Source organism: Notothenia rossii (genome assembly GCF_949606895.1).
Source record: "Notothenia rossii genome assembly, chromosome: 4".
Lineage (NCBI taxonomy): Eukaryota > Metazoa > Chordata > Actinopteri > Perciformes > Nototheniidae > Notothenia > Notothenia rossii.
The window spans coordinates 29,862,968-29,890,494 of record NC_136902.1 but is presented as its reverse complement, the minus strand read 5'-3'; the positions used below and the strand labels follow the sequence as shown (position 1 = coordinate 29,890,494).

General features: G+C 40.5%; 2 protein-coding genes across 2 annotated transcripts; one reads left to right on the top strand and one right to left on the bottom strand.

The window, feature by feature from the left end:
• The first annotated feature begins 490 nt into the window (after positions 1–490).
• bcas2 (BCAS2 pre-mRNA processing factor) lies at positions 491–5,939 on the top strand. Its single transcript, XM_079679331.1, has 7 exons — positions 491–698; positions 1,488–1,580; positions 1,666–1,736; positions 2,404–2,565; positions 4,945–4,995; positions 5,086–5,166; positions 5,247–5,939. The coding sequence occupies exons 1-7, from the start codon at positions 606–608 to the stop codon at positions 5,371–5,373; spliced, it is 678 nt and encodes a 225-aa protein (XP_079535457.1). The 5' UTR covers positions 491–605; the 3' UTR covers positions 5,374–5,939.
• On the bottom strand, positions 5,578–25,542 carry otud3 (OTU deubiquitinase 3). Its single transcript, XM_079679330.1, has 8 exons — positions 25,390–25,542; positions 24,095–24,391; positions 21,670–21,818; positions 20,822–20,934; positions 20,607–20,729; positions 19,449–19,581; positions 18,369–18,541; positions 5,578–11,636 (listed from the first exon to the last, which is right to left on the bottom strand). The coding sequence occupies exons 2-8, from the start codon at positions 24,325–24,327 to the stop codon at positions 11,472–11,474; spliced, it is 1,089 nt and encodes a 362-aa protein (XP_079535456.1). The 5' UTR covers positions 24,328–24,391; positions 25,390–25,542; the 3' UTR covers positions 5,578–11,471.
• Positions 25,543–27,527: the final 1,985 nt, after the last annotated feature.

The following is a 27,527-nucleotide window of genomic DNA, read 5'->3' as shown; positions in this document are numbered from 1 at the left end:
ACTAACAGTTTTGAGAAAACTTCTCAATGTGTCTTTTTGTTTTTGGAGGGCCTTTTTGATTAAGAGGGGGGCTTCTTTTTACAGTGTTAATGTAAGATATAGGTTGTATTTCCTTTGGAAATGTTGCTTTTCAGCACAAAGACAAACATAAAAATACACAGTTGAGTGTAATTATAATAATGTCCATCCACCAATCAAACAAATTAGGACTGGTGAGTCTTGTGTTTGCTGGACAACAATGCCCATCTCAGTCGGATCCAGCTCAAATAGATCCCGTAGAAGGTGCTGATGATATGATATATATGATTATATATGATATATATGATATATATAAAATATAGTTGATGGAAAGTTAAATGAACTTTGAAATGCTTTGATTGTGTTTTCATCACTTCTACAGTAAAAAAGCAAAATAACAATATGGGTTCAAATAGAGGTAGTTACATTCCAGTCCACTAGATGTCAGCAACAAAACAACCACGACCTGTCAGTATTTATTTTGAAGGTCCAGACCGGAAGACCTTTATTTAAATTGGCCGGAGTGTTATTTCTATAGATAAAACAGGCAACAATTAAACAAACTTTACAATATAGACTGATTAAAAATGGCCGGGACGGCTTCAGTAGCTGGTGAAGTGTTTGTCGATGCCTTGCCATATTTTGACCAAGGCTACGATGCAGCAGGTGTTCGAGAAGCGGTGAGTAAACAGGAATAACAGCAGCGTGTTGGCTAACCATGCTAACCCAGGTGGACAAGGCACACTGTATGGCTCAATTCACGTTTCAATGGGAAACTTTGCTGTTAGAATCTACAGCTCTAAGAGTTCCCATAGTAAGCTATAGGCCTACCTATGTTTAGCATGAATTAATTATTAAGCCAACGATAGGTAACGTTAGTGTTTTAATCTAGAGTATAACTTCCGGTAGTAAGGAGCGTAGGCCTACTATTAGCATTGGTAAAGACTGTTGTAGACAATTCTCGCTCGCAAATAATTAAATGTTTATTTAAAAAAAAAAAACCTTAAACCATAAGTTAAGATTGTCTTCGGTGGTCGCAAAGTGTATTAATGAACAGTTTTGTAAGTCACTATAGGTAACATTTGGATATCCTACCACAATAAGTCAATGACTAAAATACAAATGTAGTGCAAAACCATACACGCACGTGCAGTAACACAATGTACTAAAAATTGTCAAATAATTCTGTCAATATTTGTACACAGGACCCTCCTGGCCCTTCCTCACATTATTGCCAAAGTTGGCTCTGAATTGTTATTCCAATCTTCCCAAAATTAGGGTTATTGGAAAATGGTTAATAAGTGGTGGCATTTTCTAAAACTGAAAGAAAATGTAACCTGCTTGCAACATCTAGTTAAACATCACCTGTATCGGAGTATTTTTAAATGATAGTTAAAACTGAAGAAATGGGGTCGTTGTAGTGCTTTGCCTGTATAAACATACATGTCTCTATGTAATTTGTTCTCTAGGCTGGCGCGTTGGTGGAAGAGGAGACCAGGAGATACAGACCAACGAAGAACTACCTGAGCTACCTCACCATACCTGACTTTGCTACTTTTGAGGTGACAAACTCCTCCGAAATGTTCTTCAAAGCTTCAGCCAGTGTAACAGAAATAATAGTTCTTCTTTTCCCTTCTCACCCATTAGACAGAAATTATGAGGAATGAATTTGAGCGGCTGGCGGCTCGGCAGCCAATGGAACTCCTGAGCATGAAGAGGTAAAACCCTACACACCGCAGCAGAACGCCTGCATGTCTCTATGGCCACCTAATAATAAAGTGTTAAGGCACTGCAATTATTTCAGTGATGGACATGTTATTTTTTACACGGTCAGCTTTTTAAATATGTTCAATATTAGCCGACTGGGCTCTGGCTTCAGACAGAGGGTGAAAAGAGGTGCTGGAGTATGAGGAAAAATAAACACCCTTTTGAAAATTGAAGCATGTAAACATGTGCCAGAGACACAAAATACAAATATAAACCTGAAAAATAGCATAGAAGGGCCCCTTTTTATTATGTTAATCTGCTCATTTTATTTGCCTGATTTCACATCCTGAAATTAAACTACTAGGTAAACTTATCTGTATCAAACCAATAAGTGAACTAATTTCATGGAACACAAATCAACACTTGAGTTTAAAAAACTTAAACAAAAGCAACAGTGTAACATCATACTTATTTACTAAATTCAGCTAATGTGACAATTTTATTTTAGCAGAAATAGGGGATTTTCTTGTAATTTCTAACACCAACACTTAGATCAATTTGTGTATATCACATTGTATACACTAAAAAGGATAGAAATACCAACAATGTACAGGTGCACTTGTAGCTTAGATTAGAAATTATGTAAATTATTGACAGTTTTTTTCTTCTCTTATGAAGATATGAGCTTCCAGCACCGTCAGCCGGACAGAAGAATGACATCACAGCCTGGCAGGAGTGCGTGAATAACTCAATGGCCCAGCTAGAGCACCAGGCGGTCCGAATTGATAACCTGGAGCTCATGTCGCAGTACGGAACAAACGCGTGGAAAGTCTACAACGAGTAAGAGACGGCAGTCGTTTCTCTGACATTAAAGAGCAACTTGCAGAGTTTTTTTTTTTCTAAATTTATGCTTAACCTTGCTTGAAAATTACAACTAAAAAAGTTAATGCAGGATTTGATATGTTTTACAAGACATAAGGGCAGGAATTCAGAGGAAAAGGAGCTGTTTTGAGCTCTGTACTAAAAACTGCTTTTTTTTTTACGTCAAACGCGTCATATTACGTCACATTACGTCAGGACATCGAGTCCACAGTTTCCCTAACAGGAAAAGGACCAGAGCTAGTTTTCATTCTTGGGTGCATCCGCCTCCCTGCAGCACATACTCTCCACAGCTGAAGCCTATCAAACAAAACGTTTATCAGGAAACCGTATTACATCTCTCTCCCTCCCTTCGCTGCTCTCTCTCTCTCCCCTCCGGTACACAGCACCGTAGTAGTGTGGAGTTGCATTAGGTAACGCTGTGGTGGCTGCACTGCTCCAGCCGTCTCCTTTGTGTTTGTTTGTTTCCCCCTGTCTGTGTTGTTTGTGTGGGCGTGGTGGCTGTCGCTCCTGGCTCAACCTCGACTCACCTGCTTCAATCAGCTGTGCACTAGTGCTGTAGCGATGCGTCGACGTCGATTTCAAAATATCGTCGATGACATATTTCCTCGTTGACGCATCGCCACACACACGTGGGTCACCCAAAACAACAACAAGCAGTTCGCAATCGCACTTTAAACACTGGAGACTGAAACGGCTACCACCTCCTCCTCACAGGATTGCGCACGAAGCCCTGCAAAAAGCCCCCAAACAAAAACATCTCGCCCTAGGTCTTTCAAATTGAATTTATTGAAATCTCCAATATCAACAGAAGAGCTTGTTCGGGGGGTGCTAACACTTAACCATAAACTTTATCGTTTACTTTCTCTGTCTTTATATGTAGATATTACTTTTCTCCGTTAATCTCCGTCACGTTGTTTCCATAGCAACAACAACTTCCTGTCAACAGCGCTACCTCTGCTTCAAAATAAAAGCATATTCATAAATAGGAACAGCCCTAGTGTGTTGTGCAGCTTGAGTTCTGTGCACTTCGTTAGTGCTAACTATTTTATAGCTCTCCGTGCGGTTTGTTCGTTCTTGGTTGGTTAGTAGTTAATGTTAGCTACCTTACTAGCGGCGCCAGCTGTGTGTTAGTTAACGTTTGTCAGCATTTAATGTTGGATGGAATGGTAGCTAGTTTACGTCTGCAGAACACCGCTATCTAGCCGCTACTAACCCGGAACGAACAAACTGCACAGAGAGCTAACTCATTTTGCGGTCGTTTACGAGTCAAACATAACGTTAGTCAGCTTATAGTATCAATGTATGTCAACTAACGGAGCCAAGCAATGTCCAGGCCAGGGCTGCACGTAAGCTGGTGCGCAGTTGTCATGAATAAAGTAATGTCGTTTGGTATTTATTTGAGATACATTATGTTTTTTATAAATCGAACAACAGAAAAATAATCGTTAGATTAGTCGACTAATCGATGAAATAATCGCCCGATTAATCGTTTTCAAAATAATCGTTTCCCCCCAGCACTACTGTGCACCCTCCCCGACTACACACCTGCTTTCCATCAAGCCATTTACAACGGCATATCAACGGAGGCTCCACAACCTTTCTCCGCCAGATCGTCAAGTATCAGCCGTATCTCGCGTCTCTCCTCCGGTACACAGCACCGTAAGACGTAGTGTGGAGTTGCATTAGGTAACGCGAGATACGGCTGATACTTCATTAGTTTCTGTTATGGATCAGTATAAACAGTCCTGCCAGTAACTCTACTATATTACCAATACTACTTTAGTTATAGCCTGATATGATTGCTAACTTTACAATGTTGTGATGTGACTGACGTTAGATAACATTCTGTTGCTAACGCCGGTCACTCACCAAGATAGCTGCCCTGTTCTCCACTGGTTCTCCTCACACCACAGCTCCATTTCTCACCGATGGCCGTTATTTCTTCTAATCCTTGGCTGCTCCTGGTCTCTTGGACGCATAGCAGGCTCATAATTATAATCATATGCATTCAAATATATATTTTCAACCTCTTCTGTGTCAAAACTAGCATTGTGATCCATGTTTATTCATACGTTAGACCGGCCGCTCTCCCCCATGTTACGTCACACGCGGGAGGTCACGTGCGGAGGCTTTTTTATGCGGAAGTAAAAATGTCTTACTAAAACAACGCCAGATGTCACTGTAGTGTATATTTCTGTATATTTTTTTGAAAATCTAGTGTATTCATCATTTTCCTACACATTTATTCACTGGTGTCTCTAACCTGCAAGTTGCTCTTTAACTCTGTGTATAAACACCCCTAAAGGCTGCTAACGTGTTCTTATTTTCCTCCTTTAGTAACTTGGCCTTCATGATTGAGATTGCTCAAAAGGAAATGCAAAAATTCAGGTGACCAATCACTAGAACATTTGTGCTGGATAAAGGTTTAATTAAATGCATTTTCACATATTGACTAATTATTTTCTTTCTGCTACACAGGAAGCAAATTCAAGATCTAAATTGGCAGCGTAAGAACGACCAGTTAGCTGGAGGAGCCAAACTGCGAGAGCTGGAGTCAAAGTACGTTGTTTGAAGAATTATATATCACCATGGGGGGGTAATATTTTCCTGTTGTAACATTTGTTTCTGTCCCTACACAGCTGGGTGTCTCTGGTCAGTAAGAACTTTGAGATTGAGCGCGCCATCATACAGCTGGAGAACGAAGTGACGCAGCTCCGGCAGCAGCAGGGGGACGAGAACAAGGAGAACATCCGACAGGACTTCTAGAGCAAGTTTAACCCTCGGAGAACTGATCAGACCCTTAGTCCGAAATATGTCATCATGTTTCATTAACTGCAACCTGAGGAGCAACCGTCACCTGTACAGTCTGGAAACCTCCTAGTGTACCTTGAAAACACCGGGGGAATTTTGAATATTGCAGCTTTTGGATAACTTTTATTTTTCAAGGGTTAAACATTTTTAAAGTGGGGCTATGTATAATTGTCAACAAGAAAAAAATTAGTTATTTTTACAAATGCAAATGTGAAATTGTTCGCAATGAATCAAACTTTGCTAGGTAGCCAAAGGCGGCTAAAGCTAGCGAATGTTAGGTATATTTGCTGGCATATCTTTCTGCTTGTGCCACTGTCATACAAACATTGTTCAGCAAAAGTTACATAATGTGTCTTCTTAAAGGGTGATTTATACCAGCGTGTAGGTGTCAGTGTTTCGAGGCCATCCACCAACAGGAGTGTTAAAGATTTAGTGTACATAGTTTTTCCATGACACTTTTCTATGCGAGCCCCACCGTGACTTCATTTATGCTGTTTTAATAAAATGAAAATGTTCTAGTACTTCTGTGTGGATTGGACTTATTTATATCCCACTATCGTGTTATCTTTCTGCATCAAGACGGTTTCTTTATTGCGGGCAGGTTTAGGGCATTCAAATTGCGGTCCCTCCCACAATATAATGAAAAAAACTACTCGTTTCCACCTGCCGCACAGGCAGGAGCCAACATCACTCAACCGGAGAAACCATGGATTCCTTGTGTGGAATTTCTGTAAAACTCATTTATAAAGTTAACATGCCAAGGCCCAATTAAAATGCTACTTTTAGGCATGGTATTTTGTGCTAAATCTTCAGCTGAAGGACATACAGTATTGCTAGCTCATAAATGTCCATTGCTGAGGGTTTATCATTTATCTACCGTGGGTTAATAATTACACAATGCATAATTACTACAATTAACCTCTGACAACTGCATTCAAGATAGCTCTTATTTCAATAACAGCCAGTCAAATACTAAATAGTATATTTCCTGATAACATGGACTGGAGGACAACTTCTCACTTCAAAACATTTTTAAGAAATCTAGACCGCAAAAGAATTAAACAAACGAGTGCCTGTTTTTCCTGGCCAAGGACAGGTTCCTTGAATAAAACACGAGCGTAACTTGTCATCACGTGGTGTATTGCTGACGGAGAGTATGGGAACGCCGCTCCAGCACTTCAAATATTACAGTACCCATAAGGAGCTGTACACATGCTGCAGTTTTTGCGCAGCTATGTCTTTAGTTGTAAGCCCATTGGCGATCTGTCGTTATTAGCATCTGGTTAGATATGCTAACGAATATAAAGAGCTTTTTTCTACAACCAGGTGGAAGAGAACTCTCTCCTCCCGACAGACTGAGAGGCTCAAATAACCTCAGTTCAGTGAGGTTAAGGCACACCTTGATATGATCATTATAAAAAATAAGAGAATAAATAAACAGGTAGGCCTATACAATACTATATGACAGTAACAAAAATTGTTATTAATAAACAAGAATACAGTTTGAAAGGGGAGTGATTTGTAAAATATCCATAAAGAAAAATAAATCTGCTTACAGTTATGTTTCATATAAGTGTTGGGAGATTCCCAGTCGATCGCGAGATGTGTCTAAAAATAGAACAACAATATTCTGTTTTATCGTTAATGTCTATAACATAATCTTCCTGTGCCAGAATAATGCACTTGAACGCATCAAAGCTTTGTGATTGGCGTGACCCCATGTGTCGGGGCGTGGCTGGCTGGTGAGCAGGAGGGTATACTACGAAGCAGGATTTTCGCTTAGCCGGCTAATTTCAGGGAAAACTCGGGGTTTCCGGTCCTACGAAGCTCTTTTAAGCAGGCTAGATCTCCATGGTAATTTATGCTGTGCGGCTAACCTGCCCCGGAGCAGATTAGGTTGCAGCTGGGTTGCAGGCTAAGAGCTCAACTCAGTGAAACAGAGCCGGCCCTACCCATTAAGCAACATAAGCGGCCGCTTAGGGCCCCGCAGCCACTAAGGGGCCTCCTAGCAAAAAAACAGCATGTCAACAGCATGTTTGAACGTATTTGCAGCAGTAAATGTGGCTGTTTGGCCACTGACGTTGCCATAACAACACCTGAATTTAAATGTGCAACCTCTTTTTGTGACAGATTTTTGCAAGAAATTATAATTCTTCTGAATGATATTCCTATTGACAACTAGTTTCTATGTGAACATTATGAGATGGACAGCCAGAGAGAATAAATGAAAAACAGTTATGAAATACTATATGACAAAACAAGAATACAGTTTAAGTGATTTGTAAAATATCCATACAGAAAAATCTGTTTACAGTTCTGTTTCATATGGGTGTTGAGAGATGTATCCATAGATCTCTTAATTTTGCTCTCAAAGTGCACCAGATTGATGCTTTTAACTTATATTATGTAAATATATATTTATTTAAATCTTCCCGGGGATGCATGCCCCCGGACCCCCCTAGAGGAGGTGAGGACCCACCTAGAGTAGGTTAGGTCCACGGTGTTTACATGCTTATTTATACAATATGTGTGCTTATGCTAACATCATAAGACAAAAGTTGGTTCCGTGTTGTGTGTAGTGAGAACGCGCTAGAGTGAATGGGGGCCCCCAAGCCAAAGCTCGCTTAGGGCCCCCAAAAGTCTAGGGCCGGCCATGCAGTGAAAGCACTGCCTGCTGACCAATCAGAGCTCAGTGTGCGGAGTTTAAAGCGATCAAGTCATATTACAGGAGAAAGGAAATACAGAAAAGCTGCCGTTGCAGGAAAGACGGCCGGCAAAAATGACCGACTGTGTGAACGTGAACATTAATAGAATATCACCTCCCATCTTCAGAGCAATCTGACTATTATAACATTAGCTTTAAGAAAGCTTACTTAAATATCTGCCACAACATAAGTAACCGGATCAGAGTAACACTAAGTACAGTCCGCGGCATATCACATCATGTATCTATTTCCTTATCTGAGTCAGCTGAACCGTATCTGGCCGTGCAACACTTACAGTGTCACATACTGTATGCAGAAGTATTATTTTAAGCAACACATTAAGTATCAGTGGCGGCCGGCCCGTAGGGGCGCCCCTGTATTTTTTTAATTTTAAATGAACAAAGTAAATATTATATAATTGGTATCAGTAAAATGTATAATCTACAATAAAATCTCGTTTAAAATGGTGTTATGATGTCTAAAGTTACTGATAAGTCACATGTTTCCTGCCTGGCCTTGCCCGTGTATCATTACCCTCTCTCGTCTGGGCGCTAAGAGAGGAGCACTCAACCAGTGCAGCAGCAGCCACTAGCAGCTGACTGTTGCTATCTGTAAGCTATGGCTCCGAAACATAATTTCAGCCAATCAGCGTCGTCAAATCTGATGATCACCGGGCGCCAATGTCAGCGCCCGGTGCAGGGTTATGGCTAGAAAGGATCCGTCTTGTGTAAAACTCGCGAGAGTTTACGAGTCACGTGGCTGAATGTTTACGTTTGACAGGCAGCCTTTCAGTTACGATCGTTAACATCAGTGGGCCACAGCAAATGATGGTGAGAAGCTAAACTATCTATTAATTATGTAAATTACAGGGAGCTTGATTGTTACTATGTGTGTGACTAGCTGGATGCTAAGAGGTAAACACTGTCTTTTGTTTCCCATGCTTGCTCCACACACACACACACACACACACACACACACACACACACACACACACACACACACACACACACACACACACACACACACACACACACACACACACACACACACACACACACACACACACACACACACACACACACACACACACACACACACACACACACACACACACACACACACACACACACACACACACACACACACACACACACACACACACACACACTTTTGCCTTAATGGTCTGTTTTCTAATATTTCTGTGTTTCTGAACCACGTCTGTCTGCATATAATGTTCGTATTTAGTCTCCTCAGGGTTCCTGCGGGGTCTTAAAAAGTCTTACATTTGATAATCTGAATGTAAGGCCTTAAAAACGTCTTAAATATGACCAAAAAAATAAGAAAGGTTTTAAATATGATTTAGAAGGTCTTAAAAATGATCGGATTTGAAAGGTACTTCTGTGTTGCGATAGCGTCTAAATGTGTTTTGGGGGAAATGTCCGGGATGCAAAGTAACCAATACGGTAATAGCCTTTCAGTTCCCCCCAACAATTTGTATTGAATTAAATCAACATGGAACCAGTAATCACTAACTTTGTTTCCCCCGGCCCTTTATTGGAGAACACCCAGCTAGTAACCTAGCAACCAAGCTTCAGCTTGCGGCAGTCAGAAACTCATGTATCTTCGAATCTATTTACAAATTAATATGGGGAAGTGTCCGTTCAACCGTATTTGGTTGGAAAACATCTAATTTAGTGCTTGGTTGAAACCAGTGGAGGGGAACGTGTTTGAAGCCCGCCGCACCATTTGCAAAATAAATAAGCGTTTGTTTTGCTAGTGCAGCAGAAGCAAAAAAAAAACAAAATATATAATTTTCACTCCGAGTGGGAGGATGATTCTTTTTTTTGTTTATTCCAATTCAAAGTCCTTCTGTCTCATCTGCAATGCGAGCGTGGCTTTATCGAAGAAGGGTAATTTAGGAGCGGCATTTCAAAACAGTGCACAAACGCTACGAGACGGAATTCCCTCCTAATTCTGCCCTACGCTCTTCACACCGGTCGCCAAGGGCCGGCTCGATTCGCTGACGGCCGTTTATGTTTTTAAATGGCATCATTTAACACACACACACACACACACACACACACACACACACACACACACACACACACACACACACACACACACACACACACACACACACACACACACACACACACACACACACACACACACACACACACACACACACACACACACACACACACACACACACACACACACACACACACACACACACACACACACACACACACACACACACACACACACACACACTTAAAATATCTGGATTACGAGATTGCTCATTCTTTGCACAGAATGAAAGAAAGGCCAAATTAATGAGTTGTGATTTTAGTTTTTTTTTTTTTGCAGAGGTTGAGTTCAATCATTTGTACGGGCCCTCTGAGGATGTTGTAAAAATTGAATTGGCCCTTGAGATGAAAAAGGTTCTCCAACCCTGCTGTAAATAATAATAAAAACCCTTGATATATAACTTAACATCGTTTCTTTTCTGCTTCGAATAGTTCTCTTCTTTTTCACCATACGTGTGTTTGCATCACTGTGATGAGATTACGCAACCATTAAATATTTACCCTGGAACACCTTGCCGATTTTCAAATGAGGGAAGCCAAACCCCAAGAAAACTTTTGTGTCTTTAAAGCCAAACTATTGGTTTCTGTCCAGTTGGTTGGATTTTGGTGATTTTTTTCCAACAGCAAATTATATTAATACAAAAAAAAGAAAGAGATATCTAGATATAATTCATAAACGCATCACAAGATGAACATTTACAGACTAATGTACCTATAACTTCAAAAACAAAAAAAACTTCACCTCAGATAATATTTCATATACTATCTGGTGCGATAAAACAGTAATTTATCATGTATAGTTATTTATTGCCACATTCCTCACAGTGTGCATAACAATAATTATTCTGCCGCTCTTCCTGTACACCCCCCTCTGGTGAGATTGAACAAATGTAGCGATCCAAACATCAATAATAAACTATCTGTGGCAAAAAAACAAGCCCAGCTGCACGGAGATCATGTGCATGGTTGTCATGGAAAGCCAGATGGTCCAGCATAGAAAGGGGCCAGGGTGGCGTGGCAGGTAGACCCAAACCAACCAGGGATTGACAAAAGAAAACACTAAAGGTGATGCTTTTTCACTCTCTTTTACAACGTTCACACATCTGACACACTTTTTGCAGGCACCGTTAGCAAAGAGACTAAAGGCTTCTCTTCAAAAAAAAGTCATTCACTGCGACTGAATCGAATTTGCCTATGTGCAAAAACACAGCCACCAGCAGCGATAGTAGCAGTAGGTGATTTTGGCAATGCTCCAGTCTTATATACTGAGAGTGTTGAGGGCTGGTACCAAAGTAACAGTCTCTGGCAGGTTCTGGTTCTGGTCCTGACTCCCTTTACTCTGGATGAACTTCTGCCGGTGCCTGTCCTCCTGACGCTTCTTCTTCTCCTGCCGCTGCTGCTCTTTCCTCTGCTTGTTAGATACCTGAGAGTGAAGGGAAAAAAAGACAGCTTTACAAATTTCAATTGAAAAGGGCCCTATTCTAATTTTTGGGGTTTTCTCTTTCCTGTAATGCAGGGGTGTCAAACTCATGGCCCATTTTATGTGGCCCGCAAGAGCTTGCAAATAATATAATACGTTTTGTTATACGGTTACATGCCACTTTACAGAAGCACGTTGTCCATATACTACATGTCCCACGCATCTCATTTTGTGACATGCGTACTGAAGAGACTTGCAATTATTTGCCCTAGACTTCTGCTTTCAGACGTAGTTAATTTGGAAGTTATTACCCTATCCGATAATAATCCAATGCAGAGGCAATAATGTAATATAATCAGGGCAGGAATTTCACGAGGGCCACGAGGGCCATGACAGTTGACATCAGTCTAGGACAGGGGTGGGGAACCTCCGGCCTCCGGGCCGTATACGGCCCGCGAGACCATTTGGTACGGCCCTCGAGGTAATTTATAAACACACGCAAAAAAGAAAAAATGCAAGAAATCTAGACCGCAAAATAATTAAACAAGCTTATTTTTCCTGGCCAAGGTCAGGGTCCTTGAACACAACACGAGCCTAACGTGTCATCACGTGGTATATGTCTCGTCTGACAGGAGTGTAGTTCTAACGGAGAGCACCAGAACGCGGCTCCGGGCCGGGACTTCACAAATTGCAATACCCATAAGGAGCTGTACACATGCCGCAGTTTTTGCGTGGCTGTGTCTTTAGTTGAAAGCCCAGTTGCGATCTGTTCATCTGTCAAACTGATCATACAGTCAATAACGTTGTTGTTATTAGCATCTCGTTAGCTAGCTATGCTAACGAATATAAGAAGCTTTTTCTCCAACCAGTGAGGTAAAGGCACATCTTTATATGATCATTATAGTTATAGAAAAATAAGAGAATAAAGTAAACAGGTATACAATACTAATATGACAGTAAAAAAAAGTTGTTATTAATAAACAAGAATACAGTTTAAAAGGGAAGTAATTTGTCAAATATCCATAAAGAAATAAATCTGCTTACAGTTCTGTTTCATATGGGTGTTGAGAGATGTATCCATAGATCTCTTCATGTTGCTCTCAAAGTGCACCAGATTGATGCTTTTAACTTCAACATTTAAAAAAAATCTTCCTGGTGGTGCATGCCCCCAAACCCCCCGAGCTGAGGTTAGATCCGCCCCCCCCCCCCCACACTTAAATCATGTCCACATGGATATGAAACTAAATACATTACTGTTTTAGTGGTCATGCCCAATGCATGAATGTGCGGGTCATGGTCAAATATCTGGATTAAGAGGTTGCTTTTTCTTTGCACAGCATGAAAGAAATGCGAAATGAATGGGGTGTGATTTGAGTTTTTTAAGCAGACGTTGAGTTCAATAATTTGTACGGCCCTCGAAGGATGTTGTCAAAATTGAAATGGCCCTTGAGAGGAAAAAGGTTCCCCACCCCTGGTCTAGGACCTATCTCCGCCCACCCCCTCACGCGTCCGTGTGCGTAGGACGGTCTAGGACCTAGCTAGTTGATTCTCCGCTCAAGAAAAGGCTGAGGTGAGGTAAGGTTTTGTGATGATCCTGTTTGCCGTTAAGTTTTTCATTTGTCCGGCTTTAAGTGTAATTTTATGGATAACATTACTATTTCTTGCTCGTATGGTAATGCATAATTATAATATTTTGAAGTGTTTTTGTTTCTACTTGGATAAGTTATGTTGCAGTTGTGTTCTTTTTTTTATTATTATCTAGTGCTAGGCAGTTAGCGCTGTGTTGTTAGCTGTCAAAGACCTCTGTGCAGACTTATTTGACCACCGGCGATCGCAGACGGAAGTTCAAAGTTTGCTGCTCGTTTATATCGCCCAATTTTCAAAACGCGATCAAAAGTCCAAATCTCCCTGACTCGTCATCATCTCCATCTTCAAGTGACTCAGAATAAGGACGCACCTTGACGTAGGCCCACTACCACAGTCTCACAGTGAGCCAAACATGTCTGTGCTATAAGAATCCTTTGTAGTTTTAATAAAGAATTAGTTTAATTGCAATTTGGTGTCCATTGAATGCTTAATAAATATATATAAAAGTAGGGGTGCAACAACTAATCGACTTAATCGATTAAAATCGATTACCAAATTAGTTGGCAACTAATTCAGTCGTCGATTCGTTGGTGACGTCATCACATGTGTTCTACACCCCGTTAAGCTCCAACGTTATCGCTCTTTTGTATGGGTACAGGAGACATTTAAAAACATATGTTATGTATTATTGCTACATAAACATTATATCGCAGTCTTAGTGTCGCCAACTCAGTTTCTAATATGCAATATGACTACAAAATGCGTCTATAATGTATTTTCGATCTTCCGAATTCAGACGAGCGATCTCTCCCCCGCCTGCTTGCGAGGGGGCGGGGCAGTTTACACACACACGCAGGAGATGGCGGAGAGAACGCGCTCCGAGGTGTGGTTAAACTTTATCCGTCTCGATTTGGACAATGCTCGTTACCAAAATTGCAATAACAGTTTATCATATAAAGGCGGTAAAACGAGCAATTTGTCTAAACATTTAGCAAAAGTGCACCACATTCAGACGGAGAAATGCACCGGGTTCGGCTGTCTTTCTAGTAGCTCTGTAGCCCCTTCCAAGAGTAACCTTTCCACGTCAGGTGTTATGTATGCTAGCAGCAACACGCAGAGTTTAACTCAGTTATAAAAACATAGGTTAATGATTAGAGGTAACTGAATTAGTTATTTTGTTAAAGTTTCAGCTATTCTGTTTACAGTTCTGTCATCACATTATTTAATATGATTTGTTAAAACATTGTTGTTTCTTTTGATGTGAAATATTATTTATTTAATTAAAATAAAAAGCAATGTTAGTTTTGTTCACAATTTGTTGAGTTAGTTTACCTTATTTCTTGTCAAAAGAACCGTTAATACTATCGTTGAAAGGACCGGATCGATAAGCAGTATTGATATAAGTAGTAGTACAGTTAAAACCTTAACGATCCGAATAATCGATTAATCGTTTCATTAATCGATAGATTAATCGATTATCAAATTAGTCGTTTGTTGCAGCCCTGCATATACAATCGTAGTCACTTCATATCGTATGTTAAATCATTGTTTTAATGTATGGCCTTGGTGCCCTGGCTTTTGGCCTTTGTGCCCTTAAAAAATTGACAACTCAAAAGGCCAAGTGGCCTTGCCCCTAAAATGACGAAATTCCAGGCCTGAATATAATACATTATTTTATATATATTATATGTATATTTAAATAGTCATACATTTACAACCAACCCTTTGAGTGCAACCATAATGCTAATGTGGCCCGCGATGAAATTGAGTTTGACACCCCTGCTGTAGTGTATTATATACGTGTTTGTGCATGTAAATGGTCTGAGAAGGCTAAAATCCCCAAGTTCCCTCCAAGGCAGAAAATGTATTTGGGCCCAATGACATCAAGGACTGGCACACTAGTTGTAGTACCACCGTTGAGCTACTACGAACATTTACTTCAATGTCCGACCTCACGAATACAGGTGTGTAATTGCCACTGGGATGAGCCAACTGCTTTTTTACCGTGTTGCCATACACACACTGTTTTTTGGTCCAAATAAATGGTATTGCAAATACTTGTGCGATTAATTTGCAGTGTTGGGTGTAACGCGTTACAAAAGTAACAGAGTTACAGTAATATATTACTTTTTGCTGTAACGAAGTAATGTAAGTCGCATTACTAATGAAATGTGGGTAATATATTACCCGTTACAATGCTCAGTAACGCAGTTACAACACATTTTAACCCGAAATGAAATGGCGTTTTGTTTTTTAAGAATGTACTAACATAGCGAGACATTCCGACACCAGACAAATTGTGAGGGTAGATTAGTAAACCTGGTGTTTACCCTTCAGGTTTCGCGTCGGGATCTTCGGGGCAGTTGAATTTGATGCACCCTCTATTCAAAAAAGAGAACGGAGCGAAAAATACAAACAACAAATTGTGTCAGGTGCGCGTGACCTGCTCCGCTGCGCGTGCATCATTTCCAAAGTGCTTCCACAGCAGTGACACACATCTGTGGATAATTATTTATACGAAAATGGTTAAAGCAACCATCACTAAACGCCAGCAACACTGCATCTACTGCAGACAGTAGCAACGGGTCAGATGGGGACATCACGTTACCCTCCGTTGTGGACACTAGCTTACTCCCGCCTGACTCGCCGCCCCTCTGCGGCCCGAAGGTGCCAGGATACCACGGCAAAACAGAGCCTGCCCAGGTATATCTAAACAAGTACCCGCCTGTACAGTGGGGTTAGGCGGTCATTTTGCAGCTCGTGGTATACAAATAGACAAGGGCTAGAATATTCATGTGAAAATAGTGCCATATTCTGCCATGCCTGTAGAAATCTTGGGTAAAAAATAATGCATACAATAGCACAGATGCCTTCACCACGAATGGCTACAAAACTATCTCATATCCCAATCTTATCAACAAGCTAATGTTGCAGCTGAAATGTTCTCCAGGTCACAAAGTCAACCTCACAGGATGATGTGAAACCAGTTTTCAAGGACAGTAAATGTTCTCTTCCCAGAGTATGTGATGGGACCAAAGTGATGATTTAGTACATGGTTTTAATAATACTTTTGCTTTTCAACATTTGCAATTTCAAACCATGAGCTGGTTCAAATCATATTTGCCTTGATTTACAATATGTTCTTATTTGTCTTATCAGTACAGTTTTTAAGCTTTTGTGCTTTTCTTTGCCATAGTCCACTTTGGACTATATGAAATATTTCAGGATTGCACTTTTAACTCACTTGAAATGTTCTCACTTGCTGGGTTTCAAAACATAACAACGGCCATAATCTGTTCATTGGGGACCATCAATGCTATTTTTCATTGCTGTTGCCGGACACTATTGCTCATGTAAACCTACTACTGCTGCGCCCTCTGTAATCTCAGATGCACCCTGAGTCATTTTGTTCTGGAACCGGGCCTGTACATGGCCATACTAAACAAAATACAGAACCCATTCCGTGTTCTGTTATTGTTTACTTCCTCTGCCTTCTTCTGGTGATTTATCTGACGTCCAGCACTCCGTCTTTTAACCTCTTTTCCTTTCTCTTTCTTGATCCTCCTTAGCAACCTTCATTATAGTCCTTGACAGCGGTCTGTATGACTGTATTAACAACGTGTCACATGTTAAGAATTTACAATCAGAATCGAGTATTCAACTAAGCTGTGTAATACAAGTTGTTAGTAGCCTTAAAGGCCTACACCAGTCACCACCAACTGGCGGCCCGCGGGCCACATCCGGCCCGCCAGAAATTCTCATCCGGCCGGAGTTCAACAGAGAGGCAGCAGCTGCGGGACAGTAGACTGCGTACTGCGAAACCTTCCCTGCCTTGAAGAAGAAGTGATCCTTCGTTGTGAAGAGTCTGGTTAATGCGCTCTGCACCACAGCAGCAGCCCCGCTGCGACAGAGTCCAACAGAGAGGCTGGAGCTGCAGGACAGTAGCCTAGAAGCAGGGTTGGGTTGTAACGGAATATATGTAACGGCGTTACGTAATCAGAATACAAAAATCAAGTAGGCTAACTATTCAGCTGGCGTTACATTTGAAAAACGAGTAACCTGATAACAGTTACTTTCATAAACCTGAAGTGAATACATTTTGGAATACTTATTGGAATTATTGGTGGAAAGGTTTCCTCACAAAATATAATATTCATTACCGGCAGAACTGTGTGCACACTGCATAGCGCTGCAGCATGTCTGTGAGTGAGAGAGAGATGAAGCGTGTCTGTGAGGCCCCGCCCCCGCACGCAGAATAGAGAGAGAGAGAGATCTCTTTTAAAATATATTGAAAGTTAGAAACGGAGATGGTTAGATAAAATGTGTAAGATAACTTTTATGTAGCATTTATTTATTGTCGAAATGATGACATTTCATAACGTGATCAAATCAAAGTGAATAGCCTGCTGCTGCTGAATGCATGGGGCAAGTGACTGGAAAACGTTTTAAAAGTTATTACATCGTTTCAGATAATAAATAATGATAATTCATTCTATTTAGGGGCGCCTTTCAAAGCACCCAATGACACCTTACAATTCATAACATATTCCAAGGAAAGGTTTTAAGACAGTACAAAAAATGCAGTCCAGGGGATGTTTTTTATGTGGGGTGCAGATGACAGGGAGCTGTCCAGAATGACACCAAGATGTTGTGTTTGAGTTCTTGATAAGCCATTAAAACAGTAAAATAAGTGTCTCCTGTAACTGATTACATTTACAAAATGTAATCCCTCCCCGGTCAACAACTTCCAAATTCTGGGCTATATTAAAATTGCTGGCCCGCGATAGTTTCTATTGGATAAATGTTGGCCCTTGGACAAATGTAGTTGGTGATCCCTGGCCTACACAGTTGTTATGCTATGCCACATCGCCGTTCACTGGATGTATAATGAGCTGCACAAAACTACATTTTAGCATTTAAAATACCTAGCCATTTTTTTGCGGTTATTTTGGTGAAAGTAACTAAAAAAGTAACTAAAGTAGTGTAACTCATTACATTTCAGAGACAGTAATATTGTAATGTAACTTATTACTTTCAAAAGAGAGTAATAAGTAATATGTAATATATTACATTTTGGAAGTAACTTGCCCAACACTGTCTAAAAAACATGTAATGTCTAGACAGGCTGTGTAATCAGTGTGTATCTACCTTTGACCTTTGTACGTTGCTGCCCTCTGCTGGTTGTCTGTGATCGATGCAGTCTGAGGCTTGAGCCCTGCAGGCGGAGCAGGATCCGGAGGAGCACTGACCCTGCACACAGCCAACAAGCCATTCAGAGTTGATGGTGGCCGCACTCAGCTGCAGCAGGTTCTCCTCGTCTCCTGAGGCAGGGAAAACGCAGTTAAGAAAACCAGTCAGTGCAAGCAAACGGTCTATTCTCAGTCGCTTTGGTACCTTTCTCAGATCAGATCCTGATCAAACACTTGCTCAACCTTGAAATCATACATTCTCATTTGTTTGAACAAATAGCAAATGCGAAACTAATTCTTAAATGATCTGCTACATCTGGTCATCTGGTGTGGTTGAGACCTAAAATTGCAATTTTTTGGTGAAGGGTAAGAAAGTGTTACCTCTAAATCTATATATTTTGTTCTGGGATTCGTTTCTAGTAATGAATGCAGACACAGACACATTCTTAGGATGCTTTATACTGCACTCTTCACAATATAGGTACATAATTAAACAAAAGGTTTTTTTGTGTCTGTGTCTCTTTTTGTTCTGTGGTTTTAGGTATGTTTTGTCTTGGGTGTCTTTGTTTTACTTTATCTTATGACTCCTTTCCTGTTTCCTTATGACAACAGTAAAGGTGCAAATGTGAGTCCTAATCCATATCTTGCAATCTATCTCCCACGTACAGTTATTTGTAGAAAATATGTTATATTGACGATAAGCATTTTTACAATCTTTTATGTATAGAATGACACAAGGAGTCATCGATTTGACTCATTGATTTAAACATTAACTTAAATGTACTTTGAGCAAGTTTGCAGGTATTCTGCGGTGCTTTTTGTTCGGAATCATTTCAGGAAATACTCTTACTGTTATGGAATTGTTAGGGTTGATTCGAGTGATGAACCAAAGCAACTGTTTATGGGGTAAACGGGAAACTAGCTGAACAGACGTGCTTGAACGCCTGATGGTTATGAAGTCTGTAATAAGGTTTCCTGGCCCTTTTGCCCTGACAGTCTAATTCTTCTGGCAGCTAATGAATCAAGCGTAGCCTCTGACCCGGGATTCCTCGGTTCTTGATGGAGCTCAGGATCACGTTGTCCTCCTCTAAGGCTGAGGGAGAAGAGTTTTTCCTCCTGGCCCGCTGTCCCTCCCCGAACTCACACTGATGGCCGTGTGTATTCTGCAGATTCTGCAAACAGCAATAGGGAGAGATGTTGTTAAACATATGGAAAGAATGCCTTCAAGGATGTAAATGTGGTTTGAGGCACTTATCTAAAGAGGTGGACATGTTATTAATGATTTTGCTTGACAGTATTTACCAAAATGTGACCTGGATCTGTTGAAGTCCGACTAATTTCAATCTTCCAGGCAATGTCAAGTGAGAATAATTTTCCCAATGGTTTGTTAAAAAATATGTTTTATTCAGTTTTTTTAATATGTCGTCCTAGAGCCGAGGGAAATGTTTGCTTCAAGAGTAACACCGTCTCGTTGCATAATATCAATATGATTTATTGTTGCGTTATTTGCGAGAGTCTATTCACAGGTCTTGATTCAGCCTTCTTTTTTCATGCCTCTGTGATGTCCCTCTTAAAATATCCTTTCTGTTAATTGTTTTTAGGCCAAGAAAAATATATATTATAAATGATATAAAATAAATGTAATATAAAATAGTATTTCAAGGTAATTTCCCCCATTTGTCCGTGACATCCAAAACTTCACGGGGACATCGAGTGACACCACATTTTGATACGTTTTTAAGAGGGAATATAATGCGGATTTTCATTTTCATATTTGTATTGTGTGTCTCTACTGTGACATGTTTATGTGCTTTAATGTTCCAAAAGCTCTTTATTTGTCTCATACTGCCTGTGCTGCAGCACCTCTTTTCACCCTCTGCCCGTAACCAGAGCCCAGTCTGCTCTGATTGGTTAGCTGACCAGCTCTGTGGATTTGTCAACCACTAAAGAATTTCCCGCCCCGTAGCCAATCACGTGCAATGTGTTGGAGCGCTAGCAGATAGAAGCGCTAGTTATACATAACTATGTCATTATGTTACAAAAATAAACAAAGGAGTCCAATGGAGGCGTTTCAGGCAGGTGGGGAGTGTACGGGACAGAAAGGTAAAACCTCAAAAAGCCTAATGGGGCCTCTTTAATTCAAATTGGGGATATTCCCCTGAATGCTGCTCCATTGAATACCCATTGTAAGTCATACCTCTATGCGCAGCTGGGCAGGGCTCTCAGAGTTGTCTCCGGTCCGCCTCACACTGTCATAATGATCTCCGTAGCGGTAGGCGATGTGCAGCTCTCTGCACGCCTGCTTCTCTGCACCATTTATCTGCAAAGAGAACAGAACACATAAACTATGTGGTGTCCCTGAAGGGATTTCATCGTTAGATTACCTTACATCATTTGAAAGGCTTTGCCTACCTCCCAGAGCGGTGCGTTGAGCTGATGGATGACCACTTTCACCTGTTGACTGCGAGCAAAAGCCACGATAGCGTCATTGCCAGCAAACGTACCGGCCTGAGAGAGGTTAGACACTGGGTGAAGAGAGACCAAAACCATTACTCACAATATAAGCTTACACTGCGATCACAACAATTGTATTTTACTTTCTATAATGCTGTTGCAGCAGATACACTGACACTAGGAACCAAAGTGTGTGGGGTAGCTTTGTGGGGTCATTTGTATCTTATCGTATCTTTTAAACATGTTTAACTCGTGTAATGCTTGACACTGCTACTGGAACTAAATAAATTGGGATAAATAAAGTAAATATCTAACCATCTATTTTTTGCCTCCGTTTAATTTCATATTTTTTGGGGCCTGAAAAAGTCAAATGAGCCACTAACTCACAGGTAAACAAGCGGGAATTTGCAAAAGCTGAGCTGTAGTATGTGAACGGATACATCTACAGGTTCATGTTTTCACACAAACAGACAAATGTGCCTTCTGTAGTGCAAATTGTGGCTGGGGAATTGTTTCAAGGATTACCCAACTGACAAAGGGAGATTTAGAGCTGCTCTTTGGAGTTAAAAACAAACATTAAAAGGGAAAGTCTTTGATCCAAACACTTTTACAGGATCCCCACATTGCAGAATCAACTGAGGACCACCAGGGGTCACTGCATTGTTTTCTTGTTCAAATGTTTTTTTCTGTACAGTAGTTTGTGAAGGCCTCATTAAGTAGTAAATGAGGCCTAAATTAAAGTCTCCTATCTGAAAATAGGATTTCATTTTATTTACTCAGTGTCCCACTTTAGGTCATTTTCTTACAGTGCTGGGAAAAGGGAACTTCATCCTCAACAAAGGGTTCAAAGTCTTGCCGATGGGACATCATATACTGGACCGTCTCCTGCCGAAGCTGCAGGTGACCCCGGGAGTGACCCTCCAACTGGTCGCCTAGAGCTCTGAATAAGCAGTTCCTGCAAGAAACAGAGACAGTGACTTACAGTGGGGCAAAAAAGTATTTAGTCAGCCACCAATTGTGCAAGTTCTCCCAATTAAAAAGATGAGAGAGGCCTGTAATTTTCATCCTAGGTACACTTCAACTATGAGAGACAAAATGAGAAAAAAAATCCAGAAAATCACTGTCTGATTTTTAAAGAATTTATTTGCAAATTATGGTGGAAAATAAGCATTTGGTCACCTACAAACAAACAAGATTTCTGGCTCTCACAGATCCTTTAACTTCTTCTTTAAGAGCCTCCTCTGTCCTCCACTTGTTAACTGTATTAATGGCACCTGTTTGAACTCGTTATCAGTATAAAAGACACCTGTCCACAACCTCAAACAGTCACACTCCAAACTCCACTATGGCCAAGAACAAAGAGCTGTCAAAGGACACCAGAAACAAAATTGTAGACCTGCACCAGGCTGGGAAGACTGAATCTGCAATAGGTAAGCAGCTTGGTGTGAAGAAATCAACTGTGGGAGCAATTATTAGAAAATGGAAGACATACAAGACCACTGATAATCTCCCTCGATCTGGGGCTCCACGCAAGATCTCACCCCGTGGGGTCAAAATGATCACAAGAACGGTGAGCAAAAATCCCAGAACCACACGGGGGGGACCTAGTCAATGACCTGCAGAGAGCTGGGACCAAAGTAACAAAGGCTACCATCAGTAACACACTACGCCGCCAGGGACTCAAATCCTGCTTAAGCCAGTACATGTCCAGGCCCGTCTGAAGTTTGCTAGAGAGCATTTAGATGATCCAGAAGAGGATTGGGAGAATGTCATGGTCAGATGAAACCAAAATAGGACTTTTTTGGTAAAACTCAACTAGACGTGTTTGGAGGAGAAAGAATGCAGAGTTGCATCCAAAGAACACCGTACATACTGTGAAACATGGGGGTGGAAACATCATGCTTTGGGGCTGTTTTTCTGTAAAAGGACCAGGACGACTGATCCGTGTAAAGGAAAGAATGAATGGGGCCATGTATCGTGAGATTTTGAGTGACAACCTCCTTCCATCAGCAAGGGCATTGAAAATGAAACGTGGCTGGGTCTTTCAGCATGACAATGATCCCAAACACACCGCCCGGGCAATGAAGGAGTGGCTTTGTAAGAAGCATTTCAAGGTCCTGGAGTGGCCTAGCCAGTCTCCAGATCTCAATCCCATAGAAAATCTTTGGAGGGAGTTGAAAGTCCGTGTTGCCCAGCGACAGCCCCAAAACATCACTGCTCTACAGGAGATCTGCATGGAGGAATGGGCCAAAATACCAGCAACAGTGTGTGACAACCTTGTGAAGATTTACAGAAAACGTTTGACCTCTGTCATTGCCAACAAAGGGTATATAACAAAGTATTGAGTTGAACTTTTGTTATTGACCAAATACTTATTTTCCACCATAATTTGCAAATAAATTCTTAAAAAATCAGACAATGTGATTTTCTGGATTTTGTTATCCCTCATTATGTCTCTCATAGTTGAGGTATACCTAGGATGAAAATTACAGGCCTCTCTCATCTTTTTAAGTGGGAGAACATGCACAATTTGTGGCTGACTAAATACTTTTTTGCCCCACTGTATATGTCCAGACATGACAGCCTACAGTTAAACAACTCAGTGTTGAGGTTCTTGGCCGTTATGAAGGTTGTGTTATGTTAACATATTTACATGTACAAAGGCTTGCGTTTATGAACATTTGCATTAGCTAGCAAGGTTCATGGCTTTGGCCAATGACAATGAATAAGGCTCTTTATATCCTTTATTATCCTTTTTTAGATGACAGACTCATGAGAGATAGAAGCAAGACTATAGGGTACATGATTTAATTCCCATCATGATTTTTCATTTAGCTAGAGAAACATACACATATTTTCCTATCATAAATGGCACATACCTGTTGTTATAGAAAGTAAGTGAACACAAATCATGTTTCAACAGAGATGAAGATTGTCATGTTATGGCTTTAGTACATTTAGTCAAGTACATTGGTCTCTAATATGCAGCCACCATGCAGCTACAGATAGGTTGCACTTCCATTTACAGTACATTGTTATTGACTTTGGGCTTGGGAGGTGTAGGCATAGAGACATTTTGTTCCTCTACCAAGGCATCCTGGTAACTCATGATGAGACAGCTTGAAGCTTTCTGTATATAATATAATAGAGACACATGTTGCCATTTCAGTGACGGTTAAAGACAGCACAGCACAGCAGGACAGGAACCCACAATCTTTTTCTGGCTCTTACCCATCTCCGGGGACTTCTCTCAGCTTGAGCCCCAGGGCCTGGAGCTGGTTGGAGAAACTGACAAACTCTGCTCCATCATCCCCGTCTTGAGGCCGGTTCTTGCGGTCCTTCACGATGGCCCTGCGTGCCGCCCGCTCGTCCCTCTTGCGTTCCATTTCATTCTTCTTGCTTCTCCCGACAGGTTTCGTCGTCTGCTTCCTGGACATGTTGGCTACTGTTGTTTCTGCGGGCATACAACACCAAAATATGCTTTCTTATAGGAACAAGATGGGACCTGCTTCAACCGCTGCCAAACATCTGAAAAAGATGAAAACGAAACAGAGGTGAGGGGGGTGAAGATTTCATATAAAGAGGTGGTTATTTCAGCCAGATAGTCTTCTTTTTAGACAATATACCTTCAGTGACTTATACACCTCCATGCTGAGTTACTTAAACTATTCATATGGAGAGTAGCTATAAGTTACAGCATGAGGTATTATTCATGTTGGCATATTCAAAATATAAATAAACAGTTTGTTCCAGTGTTATCTCGGCATGGTTCACAGTGACCACTTTATATTAAACCATATTGTCTGATTGACAAGAAAACGTTAGCTTAGAAAAAATGTAAAGAAGTTACATTATATTACATGACATTTGTTAGACGCTTTTATCCAAAGCGACTTACATACATTCAGTACTGTGGACAATCCCCACAGGAGCAATTTGGGGTGAAGTGTCTTGCCCAGGGACACAACGACATGCTGACTGCAGTGGGGCTTGAACCTGCAATCCCCTGATTCAAAGTGCAGAACACTACCCACTGAGCCACAGCCTCCCTTGCTGGTGTTTATGTTTATTAAATGAACATCAAAAATAAAAATAAACACTCATTATATAGGATATAGGATATAACTTAGGGATGAGGTTGTATGCAATAAAAACTGATATAACCAGTGACTTAACATTATTAGCAACAACTTTAACTGTATTTAGTTGACTTTGTAAGGTTAATTTTAGAATTACGTTGAATAACTTGACAGTAAGGCCAGTTTGGTTATATAGCTGACTTAAGTTAACTATATTATATTATTAATTGTAATTCTAACGGAGTATTGACAGTACTAGCACATTAGTATTACTTGTTAGCTAACACAAACGGAGTCAAGTTAGATGTTAGCTGACATGAAGTTCGGCAGCTAGCTTGTTAGCATTAAACGGCTGGGCATTACATAATAAATCATATGTTTCCGCTTGTAGCATTCCGTACATAGACAACAACTGGAGCGGTTAACAGTAAATAGAAGGATACTTACCGTTAACAAGCTGGGTTTTTACAAAATATGACAATGTTTCTTTTTGTTTCATTTGTCTGTCTCGTAATGGTTTGTATCAGTTTTGTTTACAACAAATGTTCCGCTTCCGTGTGTCCGTTTACGTTGAAACGTACGGAAGGGGGAATGGGCCAAACTAGGCAAAACATTTTTTCTTCTTCTTCTTCTTCTTTCGTGTTTATTGGTGGTTGGCAAACCAACTTGTAGGTGTATTACCGCCACCAACTGGACTGGAGTGTGGACAAGAGACTAAGCAGAAAACAATAAACAAAAGAAACAAAACAAAGAACCAAAACTCTAGATTATTTTAAATTGATCAATTTCTCTTAGAAATGTAATAATCTCACAATATATATTGCCTGATGTTTTCCCTAACAGTCCTGATAGCGACAAGTCATGGAATTTTGCTTTCTTCAGTGTCTGGAAAAACACATTTCTCTGAGTACTATATTTCCTGCAAAGCAGTAAAACATGCTTAACAGTTTCTGGCTGGCTACAGTGTACTTTCCAGTTGGATGCTTTCCTATTATACTTAATGTATGATTGAGACCTGTATGACCTATTCTTATCCGAGAAATGACATTTTCCTCCCTTCTTTTAAACCCCACCTTCCTTCCATCCCCCACATACCTTTGAATGTTATAAAGATGTCTTCCTGTATCACTGGTCCCAATGATCTTGCCATGTTGTTTGTGCATATTTCTGTATGAATGTTTTAACCTCCGCTTTACTGAGTGGAACTTCTATGTCTATGTTCATACTTCTGAGTGTTTGTTTGGCCAGAATATCCACCTGTTCATTACCCTCCACACCAACATGAGCAGGAACCCAGATGAAACGAGTTGCTATGCCTTTGATTTGCATTTTATATAAAATTAGATATATTTCATTTATTATGTCCATTCTAGATGAAGATCTACCTGATCGTATACTCGATAATGCTGAAAAGCTGTCAGATGCAATTACACTAATATGTATTTCTTTCTCCTCTATCCATTTCAATGACAGTACCAATGCCAACAACTCTGTGGTGTATACTGACACATGGTCTGTCACCCTTTTCTTGATATGTGTATTACTCACTGGGATGTATACTGCTGCCCCTGCACGCCCTGTCTCTGGATCTTTGGAACCATCTGTAAATATGATTGTTGAGTCTGAGTGATATCTTGCAAAATAGTTCTGGACAATGCGCCATACTGGTAGTTCTTTCTTTTCCTTTAACTCCCTTTGTATATTGAGGTCTACTCTTGGCAATGGGAATAACCAGGGTGGAATGGACGAGATTGTAACTGTGGGGCAATACTGTATTTGATTCAAACCTATACTTGCTGCTTTAACATCGCCAATCCATCCAAAACGTATTAAATGTGAGTCATTGTGCTCCCAGCAGTCTTTCAAAAATACTTTTTGCAGGATGACTATCCCCTGAAGGTTTACCCAGTATGACAACATTAACTTCACTCTTCTTATCCTTAAAGGCATTTCTCCCATTTCCACGTGTATTGCTGATACTGGAGATGTTTTAAAAGCTCCACTACAAATTCTCAGGCCCTGAGCTTGTAGGACATCCAGTTTTTTAAGGTTTGATTCTGCTGCTGCCATGAACGCTATACACCCATAATCGAATACAGGTCTCATGAGTGCCCAATATATATTCAGAAGTGATGACCTACTTGCTCCCCACTCCTGTCCCGCCAAACACCGAAGTACATTGTTGACTTTTTTACATTTATTTTGAACTTTTCCTATATGATTGCTGATTCTAAGCACAATATAGAATCCATTGTATTCCGACCCCTACGGAAAAAATGTTTTTACATTGAGCAGATACTTTTATAACCAAAACTATAACTTTCAATAGGTTTATCGTTTTAAAGATGGCTTAGTGGCAATTTTGTATTGATAATTAGTACCAATCTGAACCCTTTTGGGATTTTCAGATCAATCTAATCTGTCTGTCGGTCTGTCTGTCTGTCTGTCTGTCTGTCTGTCTGTCTGTCTGTCTGTCTGTCTATCTATCCATCCATCTATATATCTATCTATATACCTACATACCTATCTATCTATCTATCTATCTATCTATCTATCTATCTATATCTATCTATCCATATATATAT

Coding starts and splice junctions, on each gene's coding strand:
- bcas2 (XM_079679331.1), top strand. CDS start 606: ATGGCCGGGACGGCTTCAGTAGCTGGTGAAGTGTTTGTCGATGCCTTG. Junction 699..1,487: donor CAGCAGGTGTTCGAGAAGCG/GTGAGTAAACAG, acceptor TTTGTTCTCTAG/GCTGGCGCGTTGGTGGAAGA. Junction 5,167..5,246: donor CTGCGAGAGCTGGAGTCAAA/GTACGTTGTTTG, acceptor GTCCCTACACAG/CTGGGTGTCTCTGGTCAGTA.
- otud3 (XM_079679330.1), bottom strand. CDS start 24,327: ATGCCCGCAGAAACAACAGTAGCCAACATGTCCAGGAAGCAGACGACG. Junction 21,819..24,094: donor AGAGAAGTCCCCGGAGATGG/GTAAGAGCCAGA, acceptor TGTTTCTTGCAG/GAACTGCTTATTCAGAGCTC. Junction 18,542..19,448: donor CAAGAACCGAGGAATCCCGG/GTCAGAGGCTAC, acceptor TCCCTGCCTCAG/GAGACGAGGAGAACCTGCTG.